At 31.6% G+C, this 23307-nt stretch overlaps 2 protein-coding genes across 2 annotated transcripts; both read left to right on the top strand.

Annotated features, from left to right (window-relative positions):
- Nucleotides 1-1624: 1624 nt before the first annotated feature.
- On the top strand, nt 1625-7143 carry Cpap3-b (cuticular protein analogous to peritrophins 3-B). The gene is made up of 4 exons (XM_031994495.2): nt 1625-1763; nt 5176-5493; nt 6297-6693; nt 6816-7143. Exons 1-4 carry the CDS (start codon nt 1727-1729, stop codon nt 6931-6933), a joined length of 870 nt encoding a protein of 289 aa, XP_031850355.1. The 5' UTR covers nt 1625-1726; the 3' UTR covers nt 6934-7143.
- Nucleotides 7144-8593: 1450 nt separating this feature from the next.
- Nucleotides 8594-13847, top strand: LOC116435182 (protein obstructor-E). The gene is made up of 5 exons (XM_031994490.2): nt 8594-8797; nt 11018-11212; nt 11728-11912; nt 13410-13642; nt 13753-13847. The coding sequence occupies exons 1-5, from the start codon at nt 8749-8751 to the stop codon at nt 13787-13789; spliced, it is 699 nt and encodes a 232-aa protein (XP_031850350.1). The 5' UTR covers nt 8594-8748; the 3' UTR covers nt 13790-13847.
- Nucleotides 13848-23307: the final 9460 nt, after the last annotated feature.

Genomic DNA, 23307 nt, shown 5'->3' with positions numbered 1-23307 from the left:
TCAACAATGAAAATAATGCACGTAATGGGAATAAACATTGCAACGAATACAGAAGAAATTGCCAATCGTGAAAACTGCGAGCTCTTTGACCATTCTGAATGTTAACAATTTGACATTGTCAAAAATATACCATTATCACGATTATTAATATTACGAATATTAATATTACGATATAATATATTAATATAAGAACAAGAATAATAAATAGCTAATGCTATATTTTAAAATTGTTTACAAAACTTTTTCTAGAGACACAGCTTTTTAAAATTTCATCACAATTTCTTCAGAAATTACTACCACATTTGTTTATCTTCTTAAAAAATTATTCTTCATATTTGTGGAAATTGTCGACATTAAAATTATCACAATATCACAAAAATTTCTGTTTTGTTTGTTAAATGAAAGGTGAAAAGAGTATTCATTTTTAATGAATAGAAGAATAATAAGGTGTTAAAGAAGTCACCGATTCATTTCTGGCAACGATGATTTGTATGGTTATTACAGTCTACAACTATGAAAAATCCAAAAATAATTTTATTAACGCATTCACGTCGGGATAGATTTCTATACATTTAATCATAGATCATAATATTAATAATGTTTCCAAAAATAATGTTGAAGTAGATTCTCTTGTTACGTTTCCATTTTTCTTACTTTAATTGTTAATTGTGGGTAAATGTAAATGAATAATTTGATAAATAATTTACTTATTAATGTTGATTTATTTTAATGTACTAAATTAGCTATGTACCACCGGTGATACATGCCAGTGTGAAAGTGTTAACACTAAAAATACATCAAAATATACATATACAAAGTTTAAGTACATACGACTATTTAACCAATTAAGTGTAGAATACAGATTGAAAAATTGCTCATTGTGCGCGTAATAAAATCAAATAATAAAGTGTATACTCGTCAAATGAGGGAAAAAGTATTTATAATACATTCTAGCGAAACCCGACAGCGAAACAATGGAGAATTATATGTTCATTTGGAAAAATAGATAATTCATCGTTAAAAATGTTAGTACCATTTTGCGTTTTAAAATGATATATTCGTATACTAGTCAAATGCAGTTAACTGATTAACACCAGAACTATCTCACCCGTTATTTTGACGACTTTTCATTTGTGCATTTCACAATTGTTAATATTTTAAGAGTAATAAATATTCGAAATTATTTTAAGAATAAATAGTTACTCTTGAATGCTTATAATAAATATATTATTATTGAATGCTGTAATTAATATATACCGAAGAAGTACTCGTTCATCTGAAAAAATAAATAATTCATCGTTGAAAATGTTAGTACCGTGTTGTGTTTTAAGACGACGTGTATTCTCGTTGAACGCAATTAACTGGTTAATTAAAACAAGTGTTAAATCCTGCTTTAAAAAGATACGTGTAGGGGACACCACAAAAGTAAATGTAGAACATTGATCTCTTCGATGATGTACTATTAAGTCGATGCATCATTAACGGATCACCTGTTCGATGCGCGTATGCACAAGAGCAACGAATCTACCTATGCTTCTACGCGGTTGTTGGGTGTTGTAACGCCACCGATGGAAAAGTGGGGGATGCATATAAGGCTCTGGGACCCTCTCGATGGGGCCCAGTAGTCTCTAGTCATCAATTCCTTCACGTTCGAAGAACCGTGATTTGATTCCAAGATAAAAATCACACTTAATTCCCTTTCCAGTCGTTTTCACCCTCCGTCAGGATGAGGACGGAGGTATTTTGTCTGCTAATCTGTCTTGGTGAGTAATTTCATAAAATGAATAATTTAACGATTACTCAATACTTATATCCGTAACAATACATTTTACAATCAAATTTCTACACGCTGAAACGATTGTGCTATAACTGTAAGAACTAACGGCAGTAAAATATTAATACATTCGATAGTAGAAGCTTACAAAGGATTTTGAAAAGTAAAAGTGGCACGATGACTGAGAACATGACCTTTAGCCGACTTATTGTTTTACTGCTCATGGCAACGATGTAGGCTTAGCTACCGTTTCAATTGTTCTCTCATAGTTCTAACAGTGATCGTATCATTTCCAGTATTGTTACTCTGAATTTCTCTCGATTTTATCTCATAGATCGGCTAAAGTAAATCGGCCTCACTAAAACAGCTGTACCCAAGAATAAACACACAATATGGAAGTCACTTTGTGTGAATACTCGCGCGAATTGCTCGAATCAATTACAAAAATCAACATGATTCATTCATGATTCGCACAGATGTATTTGATACGGGTACGGATTCTCGACTGCGAAAGAACTTGCGCCATCGTTTGTTATTGAGAAATCAGTTCGCCTTAGACCTCTATAGAAAGTTTCATTTCTCCAGTCCACGTGGTGACGCCTAGCTCGAGGAACGAAGAGAAAAAATTGTTTAATATTTATCAACCGCCCGTTTAATCGGATTCGCTTTCCAATTACGAGAATCTCCGGCGTTGCACGATTTTTCGTTCGTCCCATTGAATCTATATTTGGATTCATCCAAACTTTTATAATAATCTGTGTCCAAAATATTTTCTCATTTTCTTATTTTTCTAATCGTTTACCGTACGAAAAATCGTCGGGGTAAGAAAAATCGCATTTCCGCGAATCGATTTGCATCGCGCGCAAACCAGTCCGGATCCCTCAAAAATTAATCGGAATCAATGTAGTGTTGGAAAGTTAACAGGTCCGAATGATTAAACGACATTTAAGTTCTGGCCGATCGGATACACGGGAGTCGGGGCACTTTCTCGCTTTCTTCCGTCCGCGAGGTCGACCGGCGCGGCGTTTACGTACGACCGGCGTTTTATTCAGGGACGCAGGACGCCGCGCAGCAGCACAGTGCTGTGCCGCCTTGAAAATACTCCGACTAGTTGACCCTCTCTTGCCGTTCACCGTTTTTATTCCTACCTCTTTCTATTTTTCTCTTTCGCCTCCCTTTTTTTCCGTTTTTCGAAATTCATTTGTCATTCCCGACCACCGACGCAATCGCGTGCGCGTTGGATAGCCACACCTTCTTTCTGCGCGGGAAAGGAAGGGGGGGGGGGGGGCAAAGAGGGCAAATAAAATTTATTTTTAAGCTAGAGCCGAAACAAATAACGTTCCCTGAATAATGGAAACGGCGATCGAACTTCTTTATGGAGCTCGAATATAACAGGATGCATTTTATACGTATGAAAATCATATAGTTCCTTTTGGTGATACCACTTTTATTTCATGCGGAATTTTAATGCCCGAAGTTGTTTTTATTGACCGTGTACCGGGTATTTGTATTGTTGGGTTCTGGTTGATGTCCGGTTCTACTACGTATTTTATTGCGTTATATGTATTTTTGAACGATATGTGATATTTACGTATGCGTGTAGTTTTTCGTATGTGTACATTATGTTAGAAAATATTGGATCGTTTACAGTAGAATAATGCAATTAAAAAGTGATTGAAAAATAACTAAAAATGGAATTCTTGATAAGACAGGATTAAAATCAGAGGAAGAAATTGGACTGGTAAAAAAAAGGGAATTTAATGCAAGATTTGTGAACGTGCAATTGCTTTAATACGAAATTTTTTAATCGCGTTGTACGGGGTTTTAGTGTGCTTCATGGGAAGAGAAGTTGAAGTTTCTTAGTGGAAAAATGTAAAAGAATAGGTGGTGTATTATATTATATTTCAAATGTATATGTGTGATTATAGAGAAACAATAAAATTAGAATTGTTAATCTGCATTTTTACCCCCGCCGTTGAAAAAGTTGTTCTCGTTCTTAACACATTACGTGCCGGCTAATTTTCAGAAAGCTGCATTGTGCGGATGACAATTTTCAGTAAGATCAACTTATATCACTATACGTACAAAAACTCATAAAACAAATCAAATCATATTGTCATGTAATATATTTTAAATACATAATCAGTTCAAATCAAATTTAATATTTTTTTAAATGCTGTGGTAATTAGCAAATTTGAGTAGTTAAGTGTCTTTATATAAAAACGAGATTTCTTGTTACCAGTACGGAATGTGTTAATAAGGTTTTTATTAAGGGAAACTGCTTAATTAGTTACTATATAATTACTAGGGAAGATGCGAAGTCCTTGACCATGCAATATGATAATTTCAAATGAAAAATTTATATAGTTTTCTGTAAACTGATCGAGATGAATTAATTAAGAAAGAAAATACTAAAGTACTTCTACTTGTTGAAATGAAGTAATGATAACATAATGTAATAAAGAAAACCTGAAATAAATTTAATGTGGAAAAAAATAGAGAACAGTAGATATTACTTTTTATTTTCTTTTATAAATTGCGTATATCAGAAGCAATGTAAAGAACTCAGACTTGAATTTTATTCTCTTAAAAACTGGTTAAGTGGTTCTAATATTTTAAATAAGTAAACGAAAATGTAGTTTATTCTGTAGTTATTAACTTTTTTATTTTTTAACGCATAAAATTTACTTCCGTTATATCTACACTTATGCAAACTGTATTTATCGATTTCGAATTTACTAGATTTTGCAATTTATTGTTTGTCATTAATCGTTGTTAATAATTCTTTTAGTTTTTATTAAATCATGTTTGTTTCTCATTTCTTATTGATAGAACGATAATGTCAAAAACTATGCCGTTTTTTAATTAAAATTATATTAAAAATAAAAATTTCTACTGTAAAAGTTAATCAAATTTTTTTCGTTTAGTTCTACATGACATAAATTATTTTGTCGGTATTTATTACAATATTTTAATGGTTACATTCTAAGCTAGATATATGATACATATATTTTAATTTATTACTCGCGTGACTGTTAAATTTTCTACACAGTTTTTTCGACATTGCTTAAATCTTTGATTGCTGCAGTAGTAATAATAATTAGAATATAATTGAAACTGAACAAAAATTTGATTCACTTAATACATCACTAGAAAATTCAATTTCTAGACGTGAATCTAATTGTTTCTTATTTATGATTGACGTATGATCAGTGTGTTAAGAATTGTATGAAAATATTATATAATTCATTGTAAAATAAGTTTTTATGATCAATTTTCGACAGCTGTTACTTTCGGAATGTAAGAAGATACGTATAATTATTTCTTGCGCTCTTTAAATTTACTCAGCACACGAAGGTCACAGTTCGAGTAACATCGTACTAACTCCGTGACTTTTTCAGGTGCTGTTACTTCCTTATCGAGAAAAGAAGAGGCAGCGGAGCAAAGCCGTAGGAAAGTAGCGTTACCAGCGTTGCACAAAAAGCCGGCTCCACCGGAGGAGCAAGGCGAATACGACGAAGACGAATTTCAGGATCAATGTCCTGAACCCAACGGTTATTTTCCTGACCTAGAACAATGTGACAAGTACTACGATTGTAGGGACGGCAGAGTCTCCGAGAAACTTTGTCCAGACGGTTTAGTATTCAACGATTTCAGCCCTCAACACGAAAAATGCGATCTGCCCTTCGGAATTGATTGCTCGAAAAGACCGAAATTACGTAAGTATTCTTCGATAAATAAAATTCGTATCCTACTACAGAATATTACATATAATGTAATGTTAACCCCCTGCCCTATGATTTATTTCTTAACTATGATTCGTACAACTTTATCGTTAATAATTGATTAGAAAAAGAAACAAATTTCATGCTTATTCTATGTCTACGTTTACTTCAAAGGTTAATGATTGATAATAGAAAAGTATTATTTAATTTATATTAAAAAAAAATAAATAAAATTTGGGTTTCCCAAATTCAGTTTAAAATTTTCGTCACGAGTCTGACACTATGTTGTAGGTCAATGGGTCAACCTCTTCCAATCCTATGGATCAGAATAAAAACAATCCCTAAATATATATATTTATACTATTAATTAATTAAGGTTATATACCATTAAGAGTAATTTGAAAAAAGAAGTTAAAAAATTAACGTTGTAAATGTTTACGTTGATTTGATTTATTGATGAATTTTATAAAATATTTACTATGATTTAGAATGTAAAAGGTTAACCCCTTGCCCTATGATTTCTTTCTGAACTGTGATCGATCTAACTACGTTGTTATTAATAATTTATTGAAAATAAGAGAAAATTCCAGTCTTACTCTATGTCAGCGTGTGCTTTAAGGTGTAATCATTGATAACAGAGGAATAATATATAATTTCCATTCAAATAAATTGAATAATATTTATATTTATTAAATTCTATTTGAAATCTTCACCACAACTCTGATACAATATATTATAGAGTAAGTGCATAATCGATAAAATAAAAAGAATCGAAATAAATGAAATTATATATACAGAGAAACCACAGCCGTCCCCGCATTGCCCACGGATGCACGGCTACTTCGCTCATGAGGATCCCCGGATATGCAACACGTTCTACTACTGCGTCGAAGGGAAGTTCAATATGATCACCTGTCCGGACGGTCTGGTCTTCTCCGAGAAGACTGGCATTTGCAATTGGCCCGACGAAGCGCAGAAGAAGGGCTGCGGTTCTAGAGAACTTTTCAATTTCACTTGCCCGAAAGTCGACGAGGCGATCGCCGCCACGCATCCCAGATATCCTGACACCGAGGACTGCCAATACTTTTATGTCTGCGTGAACGGCGAAGTGCCCAGAAGGAGCGGTTGCAAATTAGGACAAGCTTTCGACGAAAGGACTGGGAAGTGCGACTGGGCAAGAAAAATACCGGAATGGTAATTTTTAATACCAAATGGACGATATTAAATTAATTTGTCCATTCATACAAGAATTATAAGTGTTGCAAGGAATAGATATGCAGTTTATTTATGTAAATGTGGATTTTTTAATATTACAGCAAAGATTGGTACAAAGGCCAGCTGACTGACGAGGAATTAGATGCACTAGAGAATCCACCGCCGAAACCGAAACCCACTGGTGGGCCTAGCAGAAGAAAAACCACCAAACGGACGTAGATTTAAGGATAAATTCATATGTAGATTTTAATATGCATTGACTTATTAAAACATCACTTGGAGAATAAAACAATTTTAATAGAATTGTCTTTATTTTTTGTCGATACAATGAAGAAACACGATGAAATGGCAAAATTGTATGTGGTTGTTAATTGAGGGACAGGAGATTATATATGTATTAAACGAATTTAAATAAAAGGTTATAAATTTAAATGAAAGGTTTTAAAACTAGAACAAAAAAAGATGGTAATTATTAAAAATATTTTATATTCATAATTAGTGACAAATATTTAGAATTATGTATGTTAGATTTCGTAGAAGTTTTTTATTAAGTAGTTCTGAGTGCAATCTTGTACTTCTGCTATGTTTTGTATTTAAATCTCGCAATCTAACGTTTTCTAAATAAACAGATTTGCTTATTTGTGTTAACATGAACACTACCACAGGAATACTACTTTTTCTTTCGCTTTAATAACAAATTCGAATCGCGTGTTGTCACGGGAATTTTCCCGTGAGGAGTGAAAGTGATAGAAGCCTGAAAGTTCTTCACATTTCACGGGATACGCTTCCGAAATCTAGTTGTCCGGACAGTGGGTTAGCGACGCGAGGCTTTCAAGGTGATAAATTTAATTTAGTATCGCTTTCATAACTATTGACTCGAAGCAATTTTATGTAACACAATGATAACCTAAAAAAGATGCATACTTCACAATTGCTGCAAGAATTTTTTAACACAAATTAATCTTACATTTTAAATTGATCAAAACTACAATAAAAAATCTTACATAAAATGTACCTATAAATTCTAAGAAAAGAAATACACTTAATAAATGTAAGTAATTAAATTCATTGCATAAATTGTAAACGTAATTCTTACGTTTAATAAATGTCAACAACAAAATAATCGATAATTGAATTACCGGATCATAAAAAAAATGTTAAAATAAGTTTGCGGTGGAGTAACTAACAAAAATAACATTTACAAGACATAATATTTTTACCACTAATTTGATAAATTATTGAAATTATAAGTTAATTAGAGCGTAAAATAATAATTGTTCAATCTACCTATCCTCAGCAATTCAAAGAATAAAACTCAAACTAAATAATCCTTGATCATTTGCTTCGCGATCAATGATTTTCGCTTTTCTCTTCAAAAACGTCCGAACGGTGTGGTAAAATTAAACTTAACACACGTACTCCAATAACGCAAATCCGGCAATCACAAAATACCATACCGTGGCATTTATTATTTCCTCGAAATTCCAATTAGCGTGAACGATCCAACATGTTTTGATCAGATAATAATATTGTCCGCGTAAGAACACGAAGGAAAAAGTCTATCCTCATTAGACTTAAAGTGATTTCCATTTCGAAACATTGGAAAACCGCAACGATCATTCGCGGAGATCACGTTAATTTGAATTTATCTGTGAAGAATGGAGAAGGACGTGAGGTGAGAGTGCGCCGCGAAGAAGAGGAGGAAGCTGAATAACCGGACGCCGTGCCGCAGACAAAGAAAGAAGAGTAAAAGCGTGTGGGTCCCCTGATCAATCCTGCTTCCAGACAGTTATCCATCGATGAAAACGCGGCGTGAAAGTGGGGAAGAATCATTCGATGTAGTGGGGACCAATGGGGTATACCCTCGTGGTGAGGTGCCGAAGAGCTGCAGTGTTTCGCGACGGAGACGGCATTTCAAAAGGGAACCAAAAATATCGATTACTCTCCGAATTCTTTTCAGTGTCCAGTGACCGGGGTAATCCTCGTCGGATTGCGTGATATTCATTGTATCTGATAAAAACCGGGGAGATTAAGATGGTGAGAGCAACGTTCGTAATTCTGTTAGCTGTCGTGGCGGCGACGCGTAAGTATTTCTGAAAAATATGCTAATTATACTGGTATTATGTTAGTTCCATCCGAAATTGTGTTTGTGCAAATGGAAGTTGCAATTTAGAATTTTTATTATATTATTCTGTTAACGTATATATTATAATTTACATTAGAAAACTTTTCGTTTGTATTACGTCTGACTACTTGGAAGTTTCGTAATATTTAAATGTTTCTTTTCGAAATGAGAACTGTCCAATAGAGAAGACATTGTATTGAAATCATTTTTAATGCTATATATTACCGCTTCTTATCACTCTAATTAACTCTGAAAAAATTCAGCAATAAATTTTATAAAACCTAAGACATTCTATATAAATATCCTCTTAATTCATGCAATAGTGAAAAATTGCATTTTTCGATATGTTTAATCAATTCACTGATGTACATGACGATGTTGTAAGAGTATAAAGTTTCTATGTACCGAATGAAATGAAAAATAGTGCATTGTAATTGGTAAGGAGAAAAAGAACGGTTTCACTGGAACAGACTCGGTACTTTCTCCCGACTCGCTGGCACGGTCCACGACAGCTTCTAAAATGTAATAGAATTTCCGGTATTGTAATAATCGCGTGGAAACCGGTGAAATTTCATAACGATTTGAATATCTGTACGCCGTTGTCCATCCCGTGGCAAAAGAAAAGGGAAAAAATTAAATTTCCTTGGCGGTGTATCGCTGCCACGAAGGTATTCATTTCACGCGGAGAGTGCGTAAGCGACAGTCACACCGAACTTTCTAAAGCGTAAATGTCAGATCTACGGCTCGGAAGGTTGCATAAGGTATCCGACTCTAGTTATCGTCTCTATACATATGTAAAGCCAATAAATTACATAAAGAAACAAAACAATACCGATCGCGGTCGAACTATTCGAGAGATACGGGACGAGAAGTTGAGCGGGTTCGACCACCTCGCATTCACTATCACACTTTTCACTGAGCTACTTTATATGCTTCTTGAAGCGTGGCATTGATTTCCGGTATATCTTACACGGTAAATGCCGCATGTAACGCGGAGAAATTTCAGAAATTTCTTTCCCGTTTCGTATTCCTATGGGCTCTCGAATTTTGTGAAGTGAATCGAATACGGTGAAAAATATCCCGCAATGAAATTTTCAGTCTATTGTAACGTAATAATTCTTACTGACGCTGGTATTCTTTTTATACCACGGAGAAAATGGTTTCGGGTGAAATCATTGAAATTTCGTGGGAATTAATGTAAATGTAAATCGTGTCGTTAAGGTATTTACGAAATTTAGTTTTTATACTTTTTTGTGAAGAATATAAGACATTAGTTCTTCCATAGATTTCACAAGAGATTTTGTATACTGAATTTTTTAGGCGACGCTTAATAACAAGTAAACGTGACTTGTAGAAAATCGAGAAAGCTGTATGTAATTCGATTTCAGATATTTTCACCTGTATGAACTTGATGTACAGTGATTTTTGAATGTTTTGCAGAAATTGAAGTTTTTAATGCTTTTTTTTATTTTCAGTTTAATAACTATGCGACAAAGCCATTAATTGAACCCGTAAGAAATAAAAATTGCAAACAATAGACATTGACTCTTATATGACCCTTCGAGGTGATATCTATTGTTTGCCATTTTTATTTGAAAATAAAAAACTTTAATTTCCGCAAAAATGATCAATTGCAAGATGAAATGTCAAATTCCTTTTTTTCGAGAATAGAACTTTGTAAGAAATTTTGTACCATATTTTTTGCTTTGTTAACTAACCCCAAGTTTTAAGAATTTATGTACCTAACAATTTATGTAAGAACAATTGGAATAATTATTTTTCCCATTTAATCATTTATTTTAATACAATTAGACAATTATTTATCACAGAATATTATACTTAGCTATTTTCTTTTTATTAGAATAGTTTTCTGTACAATTTTTCGTAACATTCCTTTGAACTATTGCTTCAGAAGGATAGAAAAACATTCATTTTAAGTTTTGAACTTGGTTACTTTCTATTCTGTAGAAATATTCAGTTTGAAAAGGTAAATATCACTGTTTTTAATTAATCGTCATAAATGAAAAATTTCATTATTATGAAATATCACTATTTCAAAAGTAATCGTGATCAACGAAGATTTTTATTGCTGTAAAAGTAAATATCACTATTTTAAAATTTTGTTATCTTGAAAGGATAATGAAAATTTGTTTATACGATACATACTGAATATTGTAGATGGAGCATTTAATTGTCCCAACAAAGATGGTCAATACGAGGATCCGAAACAATGTGACAAATACTACGAATGTGCTGACGGCGTTGGAACAGAGAAACTCTGTCCAGATGGTCTCGTTTTCGACCCACTAAATCGTAAGGTCAACAAATGCGATCACGTGTTTAATGTGGATTGTGGGGACCGTCTCGAACTACGTAAGATTACAATTTTAGCGTTAGTTTGAAAATTTATCTTTAAAACCTGTCTTGTACCATTCACTGAATTTCAGTAAAATTTTGTTACCCTTTCACCAATTTCCAATAAAGTTATATCGCTTGACAGATTTCCTTCTAACTCAAAGATAATACTTTAAAGATAACTATTAAAACTCTTAGTTCTCGCTTTCAATAAATTTATGTTCAATTTAAAATTATATTCACACAATTATATTTATTGTGCCTTAAAACGCACATTTCTATTTTCACTTTTTCATAAACCGATTTCTAACTTTCGACTGGTAGCTCGCGTGAATACTGTCGAAGGATTTTATCGCAACCATCTTTTCGTGAAATGTTCATATCGAGCGTTAAAAATATATTATCTAGAATAAAATGGAGGGTTATGTTACCGTGCCGATGGCTTTTGCGGTTAATGTCCTTGATGTACAAGATACAGTGACGATTGCTAGCGAAAGTGCTTTTCATTCCCGTTATATGTTCGACCTTCACAGAACCACCGCAACCGACAAAGAAGTGTCCGCGAAGAAACGGTTTCTTTGCCCATCCGGATTCATCCGTCTGTAACATCTTTTACAACTGCATCGATGGCGAGGCGATCGAAATCACGTGTACCACTGGTTTGCACTTCGATGAGTACAGCGGAACCTGCGTTTGGCCCGACAGCGCAGGTCGCGAGGTAAATATTCGAAATTTAACCCTTTGCACTCGATTTATTTCTAATGTTGTTAGGTGTAAACTTGTATTTATTTTTAGGAAAATGAATTAAAGTAATTTACAGCCGTAGAATTCAACGTTTTATATTTGTTTTATTTATTTATTATTATTATTATTATTATTATTATTATGAGATTTAATTTTTATAACCTTTTAAATGTGATACTTTTTAAAGTATCACAAATAAATTATAACAAATTTGTATTGTCATTTCCAGCATAACATACGAGTGCAAAGCATTAATACTAAAACTACCAGACAGGTCAAAATGACCTATTCCTGATTTCTTCTTTTTGCGATTATTAAAAAGATGATAGATGTTTCTCTGAGAAATTGTTAAAGAAATCGATTTAGCAGTACACACAGTGAACTATAACTCAATTACAGTCTCGATAGATTTATTCTGGGAATTTCTATAGAGGAATTTCAGACAGTCGATTTAACTACACGGTAGTTTTAGTGTTAACAATAGATTTACGAAACGAGCTAATTTGACTCATACTGAATTTTATAAACATTATTTGGTAAATGTTTGGGTCGATTTTGATTGATACAGTTACGCAAGTATGTATCCCAATTTTCTAATTTTGAAGCTGTGATTTCCAAACTCTAAATGAACGAATATCAATTTTTCTAAGGACCGTAGCACAAACTGTACAATAAATGCTCGTAAATATGGCATTAAAACGTAAAAGACAGTTTATTAGTTTAATAATAATAGTTTAATTAATAAACACAGGGAACAACGTAGCAGTATATAAGTACAATTCTTCAAAATAATCTTTTCTTTCGTAATTTTTAAGCTATTTGCAATAGAACTTCCGTGTTTTGAGAAGTTCAATCTATTAACAATTAATAAGTAATTTCATTCTTTGTCCTTTTCATTTTTCAGCAATACTAAATTGTGCCCTATTATTTTTTGACAAATTTTTATACACATTTATTTTGTTCTTTTTTTAGGTATACATAAATAAAAAGTCGCTTTATAAATATCACGAAATCTGAAAGATACAATGGTAATTAATTAAAGTACGTGCAAGCATACTTAATAAATCACGTGTAAAAAAAGTCTAATTTTTTAGAAGTTGCTAATTTATGGATTTATTTTTATTTCGTTTTAATAAGCTATTAGTAACTGTTTAAATTCGTGTATATGTGTTCTTCGATATGTTGTCCTATTAATTTCATATTATTTACTATTACAATTTAATTTCCACTCCTAACCATTGTTACTTGATTCAGGTGCTTCCCATATTAGTAGTTCGCAATTATAACAATTACGTAGCACCGTATAATTGCTCAATGGTGTGACCCATAATGATTAGTTCGGTAATTGGCTATTTAGCACTATGTGCAAATAGTGATGCGGAATCGGTAATGTGCAAACGTTAACTTGAAAACGCAGAGTATTATATTAATTCTAAGCGAATAATTAAAGCGCTTACAATACCGTTCCTAGGGTTGTGGAGTTGTAGACAAGAAGTTGAAAGATGGCTTCGAGTGTCCAAAGGAAAGTCAGGTAGACACTAGAGGAATGGTCGTTGATCATCCTAAGTTTGCTCATCCAGACGACTGTCAGAAATTCTACGTTTGCTTGAACGGAGTAACGCCACGCGAACAGGGTTGCAGCGACGGCACCGTTTATAATGAAGAACAGCAAAGATGCGACGCGCCTGAGAATGTTCCCGGCTGGTACGTACAGGAAATTAAATTTTTAACAGGAAAATAGAAGTGCCAAATAAAACTTTAGCGATCGTTAGGATGAGAAATTGTAGAAACTGAATTCTTTACTTGTGTTACAGTGAGGATTGGTATAAGGATGACGACAAAAAGCCGTGAAAAGCCTTCAAAATTAATATGTCCCGCATCGGGATCTCGACTTCATCGTGAAATCACATCATCTTCGTTTAGTGTGTAATCCATGTGTGTGTTTAGAGTGTTCGTAAATAATAAATCCTATTTTACCTTATTCAAGTATTATTTTCAATCCTTCCTTAGCTTCGAAGTAGAGATTAAAATGTTGTGGTCGTTGATTGAAGTATTTTCAAATACCTGATTTTCTATTACCTGTTCTTTATTGTAAAGTACTTCGTAAAGTAATTCGAGTCATTATAAGATTGTTAGAATTCTGAACTAAAAAACGATATTACAACAGATCTGATAATTCACTTTCTCGGAGAGACATGCCGACGAAGATACAGGAAATCTTTGACTTCTCCTTCATATTCAACCAAGCAAATCGACAAGAACTTTCTCCTAGACGTTGAATTTTTTTTTGCTCTTCAATCTACTGAACTGACGACTTTCGTGTTAATGTACTTTTTACACGCGTGCACCGACAACGATTTGTTTTCTATTCGTAACAGCTGTTTTCAGCGTATACGGGGTGTCCCGTTTTAATTCATTCGAGAACGTTTCGTAATTATCGGTAATATCAAAGAATGTTGCATAGAAGTGAAACTAAGTAATTTCGAAAGAAAAATTATATAATCGACTGATGTTCGATGCAGTTTCTGCGGTCATAAATAATCTTCGACACTCGAAGGTACTGTACACATTTCTGGAAAATCTTGTATTTTTTTTTTACGCTAGACGTCGTAGAACTTGTAAAACATACATGCAGTGATAATTACGTAATTTGTAATGATAAGACATTATAAGTCCCAAATAATCCAGTACAGATTTCCTCTCTCCTGGAATCATTTCATACTTTTATAACAACTTTCTTAATTACTGTTTTATAAAATTCCTCTTCCTGCTATAAGAAGTATAAGGAAACTTTCGTTCCCTTCGTATTTCTTGATTCAGTTTCACCCTTTTCTCTTCCATACTTTCTTTTAGACAAATACATTTCTTCAGTACTGTTCATTCGTAATAAAATATTCTTCGGTGGTGGCAGAGTGTAAATAATTTAGAAAGAATGAACAAAGTAAGTAGCTACGTTATAATTCAAATTGTTTTACTTAATATAGTAATAGTAGTATTACGTAATATCCAGAATAATGCAATTAGTTATAGTTATTATTGTCACAGTTTTACTCCATGAATTCTGTCGTAACGCATCGACTCTGCTTTCAACAACAAATATAACTACAAATTTCTGAATTAAAAAGAAAATTTTATTAATTAATCGGAACAGATGATGTTAATCAATGAAGAAAAAATTCTATTTTGACGATTTTAAAAAATGCGCGACGTTCTTCGAATAATATAAAAACCTTAGTTCTACTTCTACTTCACATTTCCAAAGAAACTTTAACGAAAATCTATTTGGAGACAGTTCCTTTCAAAGCAAGGAAAAAACCTGAACGTGACTAAACATCAACTCCACCGACGGCATTGCATTTGAAACCCCCAAAGTTATTTGCACAAAAATTAACTGGAAAGGAAGAAAAAATATCGAAAAAATTAAGTGTTTAAAAATATCGTTATCCTATAACCGATAATTTATTATCCTATCATTACTCTTTATTAGCATTATTAATTCATCATCTTCATCTATATTATTAACACACGTCTATGATAATATTAACACTAATACTACCGAGCATTTAATACGATTGATATGTAATCCCTGTAAAAATTGTAACAGCAGATTGTTTTCAGTTTCTTCAGACATTCATTATGATATTCAAGTGAAACTATTTATTTTCAAAATCATTCCGAATATTCAATACCTCAAAGATATAAACACTGAAACTACCAAACGGGTCAAAATAACCTATCTCTGATTTCTTCTTTTTGCGATTATTAAAAAAATAATAGATGTTTCTCGGAGAAACTATTAAAGGATTTGATTTAACATTCCGCAAATTGAATTATAAACCAATTAAAATCTAAATAGATGCATTCTTGGAGTTTCTATAGAGGAATTTCAAGAAGTCAATTTAATTGCTTGATAGTTTTAGTGTTAATAATTGCCAAATAAAGAAACCGATAACAGTCATTTTGTTCTAGCATTAATACATATATATCTGACGTATGATGTACTCTACTGTAGCTTTGGTTATATTAAAATATCAGACACATATGACTCTTATATAAAGTGCTCTGTTCGGTTTATTTATTATGTTCTAAATGTTTACAAATTATATGAATAACATATCGCGTAAAACAATTTCAAGAAAAGCACGGTCCACAGTAAGGGTATTTTAAATGTAATCGTGGTCTCGTACGTGTTAAGCAATCGATTACATATAGGGAATGACATTTTTTTTTCATTAAAAATATGGAATTTTTAGTTTCGAAGCAATATAATGAGAATATCTTTACTAAGTATAGAAAATTTGCTTACTGAATATAAGTCCAAATCTAAGTCTACAGAGGCAATATATCCTCAGAAACATTGTCACAGTGCCATTGTAAATTTTACCTCTTATGTAATATAATTCAAGAAATGGTAAAATAATATTCCAAAATTTGATGTGCCCAACAAATTTTTGGTACCAAATGTTGGTTGTTTGCAGTCAAAGTGGCTGCATACGATCCTTATTATTTCCAGTGCCTTTATTTAAAACAAAAACAAAAGGCTATCATTATTTTCTACATGTTTCACAATTATTTTGAAATAATCTGATTGATACTATTTTTTAATAGTAATTTTATGATTGATACTATTTTTTAATAGTAATTTTATAGCTAATTTAATACAAATTTTTTAATTAGTACACTTGTATTGTAATGATTCTGTTGCACCTTACTATTGTTCTACATTTATTGTAATTAATGTACTTATTATTTACTTACTTATTTATTTATTTATTTATTAGTATTAGTAGACTGTGGATCCCTGTGCAAATTAAAACTTTTCAGAATATAATTAGAAAAATAGAATAGGCTATAGAAAATTGTTTTGCCTAGCAATCATTGTAAAACAGCACCAAGATTTGAATAGTTCATACTCCTATGTTTTTACGTATTGTGTGCATTCCGTGTAAACTTTAACTTTAAAATTTTCTATAAATGCATGAAAATTCGCAGTTTATTGTTTACTGTTTAAACTACTACTTTACATTTATTATTATTTATTATACATATATTGTTATTAACAAACACATAATCTCGTAGAAAGAATTTTGTACTAACCCCTTGCTTTATAGTAATGTGGTAGATTTATGGTGAAGATTTTAAATAGAATTTAACTAGCATAAATATTACTGAATTCTTTTAAATTGAAAATAATTATTATTCTTCTCTTATCAATGATTATATTTTAGCAAGCATAAATGTAAAACATCACCAGAATTTTTCTCCATTTTTTAAATAAATTATTAGTGGTGTACTTGGAAACTAATGTTATCGCTGATGGAGTATTTACTTATGTAGTTCCTATCCAGGATGGTACTGAATCGATCGGCTGCAAAACTGTATGATCCACGTTAAAATACGCCGTGTAATTATTCTTTAGTTTAATTAACTTACTCATTCTGCTTGTTTCTCTCTTTATTCCGGTTCACTTAGTCATGTATTATGCAAATGAATTGGGCCGTGTGTTACATCAGCCAGTTCCGTCGTCCTTCTACATCAATATACCGATTCGAAAGGTTATCGGTGGCGCTCGCGCCATCGTCCAGTGCGGCAGTCAGTGTTGGATTCCTATATATTGTATAGGAATCTTCTTCTCTAATTTCTCTCATTTACGAATCAAGGACTTCTTTCTTGATCAGTCCCTTCACTACTGTGACCAATGTACAATTTAAGTTATCCGCTAAGGGTAAATTAAGTTAGCATTACGGTTGCGAAAGAAGACGTTGATCGTCTGCCGCGGAATACATCATTTCTTTCCCTCTGGTCTCATATTTCCAATAACGCTGTACTTCTTTAATTAGGTTTAGACTCAAGAAAGAAGACAGCTGCCGAGAGAGTAGGATTAATTGCATTAATATTAAGATGCGTTAGGTTAAGGAGGGGAGATTTGATGAAACAGATCTCCATCTGTCTTTCGTAGTTTGCGTTCGGAATGTACAACTCCACGTTTAAAATTATATTTAATGTACGATCTAATGTTTTAGATTTAATTTCCAGGAAGAAATCATCGATCATCCACCGTAGGATTCTTTATTTCTAATTATTTTTTCTTGTAATTCTTTGTTGCAAATGATAAGAAATTCGTCGAATGTATTATGCAATTAAATTATGTACGTTTTCATATTGCATTACAACATACTATTATATGTAACATATTGTTTTCCATATTGTATTGTATTTTGAAATTGTGAATTATGTTTAACATTTTAATTAAAATTTATAAGAAATTACGAGTATATAAATAAATCTTATGTTGAGACAAGAAAATAAAAAGGAACACGTTTTTTATTTATTTAGTTGTATTTATTTGTACTCTGTTGGTAAGGTTTTAAGTGACACGGAAACGGTTAGGCATCACGTAATCCTCCGGTCGTGGGACAAAAATTTACACATTGCATGTCCAGTCCATCCTATATCTCTTCGGTGTTAACATATAATATGTAAACGCTACAATCTATTCTAATATTGCGTCGATAACGTTGCGGGTGACACGTAAATGATAATGGGACATTAAGGGAACCACGAAAATGTAGTGGATATCAAATCTGTTCTCATATTTCATTCGTGGTTTAGCCATTTTCTATGAAGTTCCATTCAACTTTACTGTTAAGTATTATGATGTTAAGGTAAAGCGCCAATGATCGATCATTTCCGACTAAGGAATTATTTTAAGAATAAAATACGAAATTGTAATGAATTTTGTAAAATTAATGTAGAAAAATTAATATAAATATAATTATATTATAAACATAATTATTATTAATATAATTATATTTATTATGTGTTGAAATGAATGTAACAATTCATTGTAACAATTTAACGAGACATTAATAGGAATTATAAGTATCTAAGATTAATTGATACCTGTAGGAGAACAATCTTGAAATTTCTGCTTTGAAATAATTCTTTTCTTCTCTTCAAATTTTTTCCGACAACATTAACGTTGTATTGACGAATTCTAAACACTGATTTAGATCATTTATTTCGTTTGAAAAATAAAAAGTAAAAAATGGAAGGAAATTTTTAACTACAAGCCCTTTTTTCTTAAACAGTTACATAATTTGCTAAAGATCGTCCTTTTTTCATGTTATTATAGATTACAACATATTTATTTCAATTTTAATAAAATTCCTAATATTGAATGTGAAAATAATTTCTTAGGTATTGAAAAATAGTTCAATTTCTTAATTTTTCACAAAAAACTACATTCTTCAAAATTTAATTATGCACTTTCACTTAGATTATACTTACGTAGTAAACATTTTGCTCTACTCTGTTGGTAACGTTGCAGGTGATACAATAATATGGTCTTAATGCCAGAAAATTGCATCACGAAAATGCATCGAATGTTAAGTTTATTCTTATACAATAAATCTGTACTTGCACATAAATTTAGGGGAAATGAAGGGTTTACAGTCTCTCTTTACAGAATACCATGATTCTGTGTTTTTGTTGTATATTTTATATAATGAAGTACAATCGGTTACACAGGTTCCAAACATTGCACCTGTAGGTTAAATGTTTATAATTTTCTCAAATAAATAATTTCTTTTATTACGAATTCCTTAACTTTTATAGAATGGGTAAGGTCGTTATTAATAAATGATTTAATTAACAAATTAAGTTATCTTTTAGAAAAAATTCTTTATAAATATTTCCTTTAAATTGAAGCACCTCATTTCCGAATAAAAAATTATACTTTTCGTGTAACTTATACATATATTCAAAAGTAATTTTCAACTTTAATTATTTTATGCAGTCTTTGTTAGCAATTACTGTATACTAATTTTTACTTGGTCCTGTTTTGCATGTATTATTGGGATCTGATATGATACGGATCTTACTTTGTGAAACGAGGAATATTTGTAACAATTACAAGTAGGATACACAGACGAGTATGATCAATCTAAACTTTGCGAAACAGTCTCCTGATTACATTGTGGTTTTGTAATTGTAGCATTCATTTATACGCAATTCAAACTAAGGCGAAATTTCTTGCTTATAGCGTGGATCGGTTGAATCTGTGCTGATTGTAAGAGTACTTTAAAGTACTGTGCACTAGCCAAAGAGACACAGAAACTCTCTCAGTGCTACTAGGGTTAAAGTCTAATTGCAATCATGTCGCAGACAGGAAATCCGCAAATGTGATACTGATCCTAGACTGCTTAGAGAAATTGCCAAGAAACTTATCCCTCTCAATGATCCACTAAAAATTAATATAGAATGATATGGGCATTTTAAATAGAATATTTGACGTTGCTTAATTACAAAAGCATGTAGCAACAGTCGAAGTACTAACTATTTAAAAAATGCTCACTAGTGAATAAAAAGTAGGATACCAGCTGGAGAAGTACTTTCTATAGAACTTTTTTCGTAGATAATTTAATATTTTTCTAATTTTTTTCTAATTTAGATATTTTGTACAAAAATGTACAAAAATTAAAAAAAAAATAAGATAAATTAATCTCAGATTGTTTTTTAATAATTTCTCTATATTGTTCTAATGAAACTTATATCCAGTGTCAAATGCTTGTTATTAAAAATAATTACAATTGGAAAAAGTGATAAAAGTAATAACTGTTTACGAACCAACCCTTCAGTCTTCGAATCGCTTATGGAAATAATAAATTATCATTCAGATTAACACATTTAATAGCATGTATTTTATTCTAAGTGTAGGATTCTATTTTCTGACAAAATACGAAAGTGTAGGTTAAACAATATTTAAATTACCGGTTGTACGAACAAAGGGCATTTAAATAATTCTAGTTCGTGCGTACAAAGAACGGTACACATATAAGCACTTGTGCATGTAAACAGATGTTAATTATAAAGAAACGGTTTCTTTTTCTAGAACACTAGAGCTAGTATAGCTTCTAGCTAGAATAATACTCAAAAGACAATAGGGAAATTCGGCGAGTAGCTGAAGTTTAATATTGATAACTATTTGAAAGATACTTATAAATACATTAATAATAATAGGACCAGCGACACTTAGAAAGATTAATAGAATAAGTTAATCTGTCTTCGAATGACTTGATAAAGAAATATATATATTGTGGTTTTGATTATAATTTCTACACCAGTCCTGTCTGTGATTTTTTTTCACTTATATCATTGTAATTTGAATTGAAACATTATGGATAGTCATAAATCATTCTTAATTTTTCGAATGGGAGTAGGTATCAGAAAAGATGAATAAAAAGAATGTAATATTTAATAAAAATAACGATTATATACAAATTAAGCATATACTAGTATTAATTTCATTTTAAATTAAACTCAAAATTTTGTTAAGTTAAAAGTAAGAAAAACTATTTTTTATATAGAATTTCTAATTTAATAGAAAACAAATTTTATTTAATTCTTTTAATAAAATTGTTTTAACTTTAAATACAAACGAGAGAATAATTCCAACTTTTAAAGCAAGGACAGTTATTTTTTTTCTATTTGTCAAATTGTTTTCTCCTCTATATTCTGATTTTTTCGTAATTAGTTAAAACATTTATCGCTTGTAAATTAAAATATAAGTGCAAATTACATTTTCATTTACTGTAATAAACCCAATTGTAATATGAAATTTAATTAGTTCTAAATTATTCATTAAATGGAATAGGTAATGAGCAAAGAACCATTTGATAATCTATCTAGCTTCCTGGTAGGGCTCAGCTGAAAATAGACGAAAAGTTTTCGAGCATTCTTTCTGGAAGTTATTTCCCTCTCTCCTTCGCCATCTTTCTGCCTGCCTCTCTCTTTCTATATCCTGTGGTTGGTATCAAGGGTCCTCCCACGCTCCTCTGAAGCTTTGCCAGGGCTTGTGGAAAGTCTTCACTCTATTTTTTCGAATTAGAAGGAAGTGGTAGCTCCGTACCAATCGGTAATCGATAACCGTGGAGTGCAAGAGCTCGTAAACTGGCCAAACAACGATACGTACGAGACGATTGGTTTAGCGGCACCGGGTGCGCTTACAGGTGTGCGATTGCTGGAACAGGTGAGCGACTGCTTCGATCTTTCGAGTTCCACGTATACCCTCCGCTGCTACGTTAGTTTCCTTCCCCTTTTTTTCACCGTAGAATGCACCGGCGATCACTAATCTAAAACGCGATGTAAGCTTTTCACATTAACATTCGAAACCACTTAAGGGGGTAGACCACCTTGACAGTTAAAAAAGAGTTGATATTTTTAACTGAATGGTTTCGAAGCTTTTTTTATATAGAAAGCTATATTGAAGCCATTTTTCTTTAAGTTCAACACTAAAATTACCAAACTGGTCAAAATGATCTATTCCTGGTTTCTTCATTTTGCAATTACTAAAAAGATAACAGACGTTTCTCGGAGAAATTATTAAAGAAATTGATTTAGCAATACGCAAACTAAATTTTAGATCAACTGAAGTCTCGATAGATGCACTCTTGGAGTTCCTATAGAGAAATTTCAATAACTCAATTTAGCTGCTCGACAGTTTTAGTGTTAATGATCGGGAGAAGGTATAGCAGTATGTATATGGGAATGGGTTACGGCATGGAAACATGGGATCTAAATACATATTTCTATTACGCTTTTCTAGAAACTGTATTTTAAATGTATTGATACAACATTTTCTAAACTATACTATAGATTTTATATTTTGGGGGAAATATTCAACATAAAGTATATTAGAGTGTTGCGCATTTGATATTTTAATTATTTAATTATTTTTAAATATTCAAAATTGATTTATTATGGGGAAAATACTTATTTTTTACTTCAAATTATTGTCAGTTCTATAATACTTGTAATGTTTGAAAATTCATAGACTAATTTTTGATAATATACTTATATCTATAGGTCGACAAGAATTTCTCATGTTGGATGCTCCAGGCTTTTTCAATAATGATAGCAAGCAACCATCACCAGCAAAAATGTTTTAGAAAATTGGATTTTAAAGCTGAATAACTCTATAATAGCCGAATAACTATTTTTTACTATATTCACTTAAATAAAAATTCAAATATGAAAGAAAAGAAGATTAGAGTTGCTCAATAATTACAGGAAAAAATTTCGCAAACTCTATTTACTTTAGTACAATTCATAGTAGTCTACCTGTTCAAGAAATATCCATCTATAGTTTGATTAAAAATGTGTAATTAAATACGAATTAAACACATTGAGTTTGCGAAAATTAAGTAATTTAGAAAAAGTAATAGCAATGTTTAATTGAATTATAATAGAAAATTTTTATTTCACAGACAACAAAATATTACATTAATTTCAATACTTACGATCAACCTGTTCCATTTAATCATTTTAAAATAATAATCTATTCACGAGGTGCATATCATGAGATAAAT

This window comes from Nomia melanderi, chromosome 11 (assembly GCF_051020985.1).
Source record: "Nomia melanderi isolate GNS246 chromosome 11, iyNomMela1, whole genome shotgun sequence".
NCBI classification, from domain to species: Eukaryota; Metazoa; Arthropoda; class Insecta; order Hymenoptera; family Halictidae; genus Nomia; species Nomia melanderi.
The sequence above is the reverse complement of the archived record's forward strand: the minus strand, read 5'-3'. Positions and strand labels throughout refer to the sequence as shown.

Excerpts from the sequence above, each read along its gene's own strand:
- Cpap3-b (XM_031994495.2), top strand. The coding sequence starts at position 1,727 with ATGAGGACGGAGGTATTTTGTCTGCTAATCTGTCTTG. Across the intron at positions 5,494-6,296 it reads CTCGAAAAGACCGAAATTAC|AGAAACCACAGCCGTCCCCG; the intron begins GTAAGTATTCTT and ends TTATATATACAG. Across the intron at positions 6,694-6,815 it reads GCAAGAAAAATACCGGAATG|CAAAGATTGGTACAAAGGCC; the intron begins GTAATTTTTAAT and ends TTAATATTACAG.
- LOC116435182 (XM_031994490.2), top strand. The coding sequence starts at position 8,749 with ATGGTGAGAGCAACGTTCGTAATTCTGTTAGCTGTCGTGGCGGCGACG. Across the intron at positions 8,798-11,017 it reads AGCTGTCGTGGCGGCGACGC|ATGGAGCATTTAATTGTCCC; the intron begins GTAAGTATTTCT and ends TGAATATTGTAG. Across the intron at positions 13,643-13,752 it reads CCTGAGAATGTTCCCGGCTG|TGAGGATTGGTATAAGGATG; the intron begins GTACGTACAGGA and ends CTTGTGTTACAG.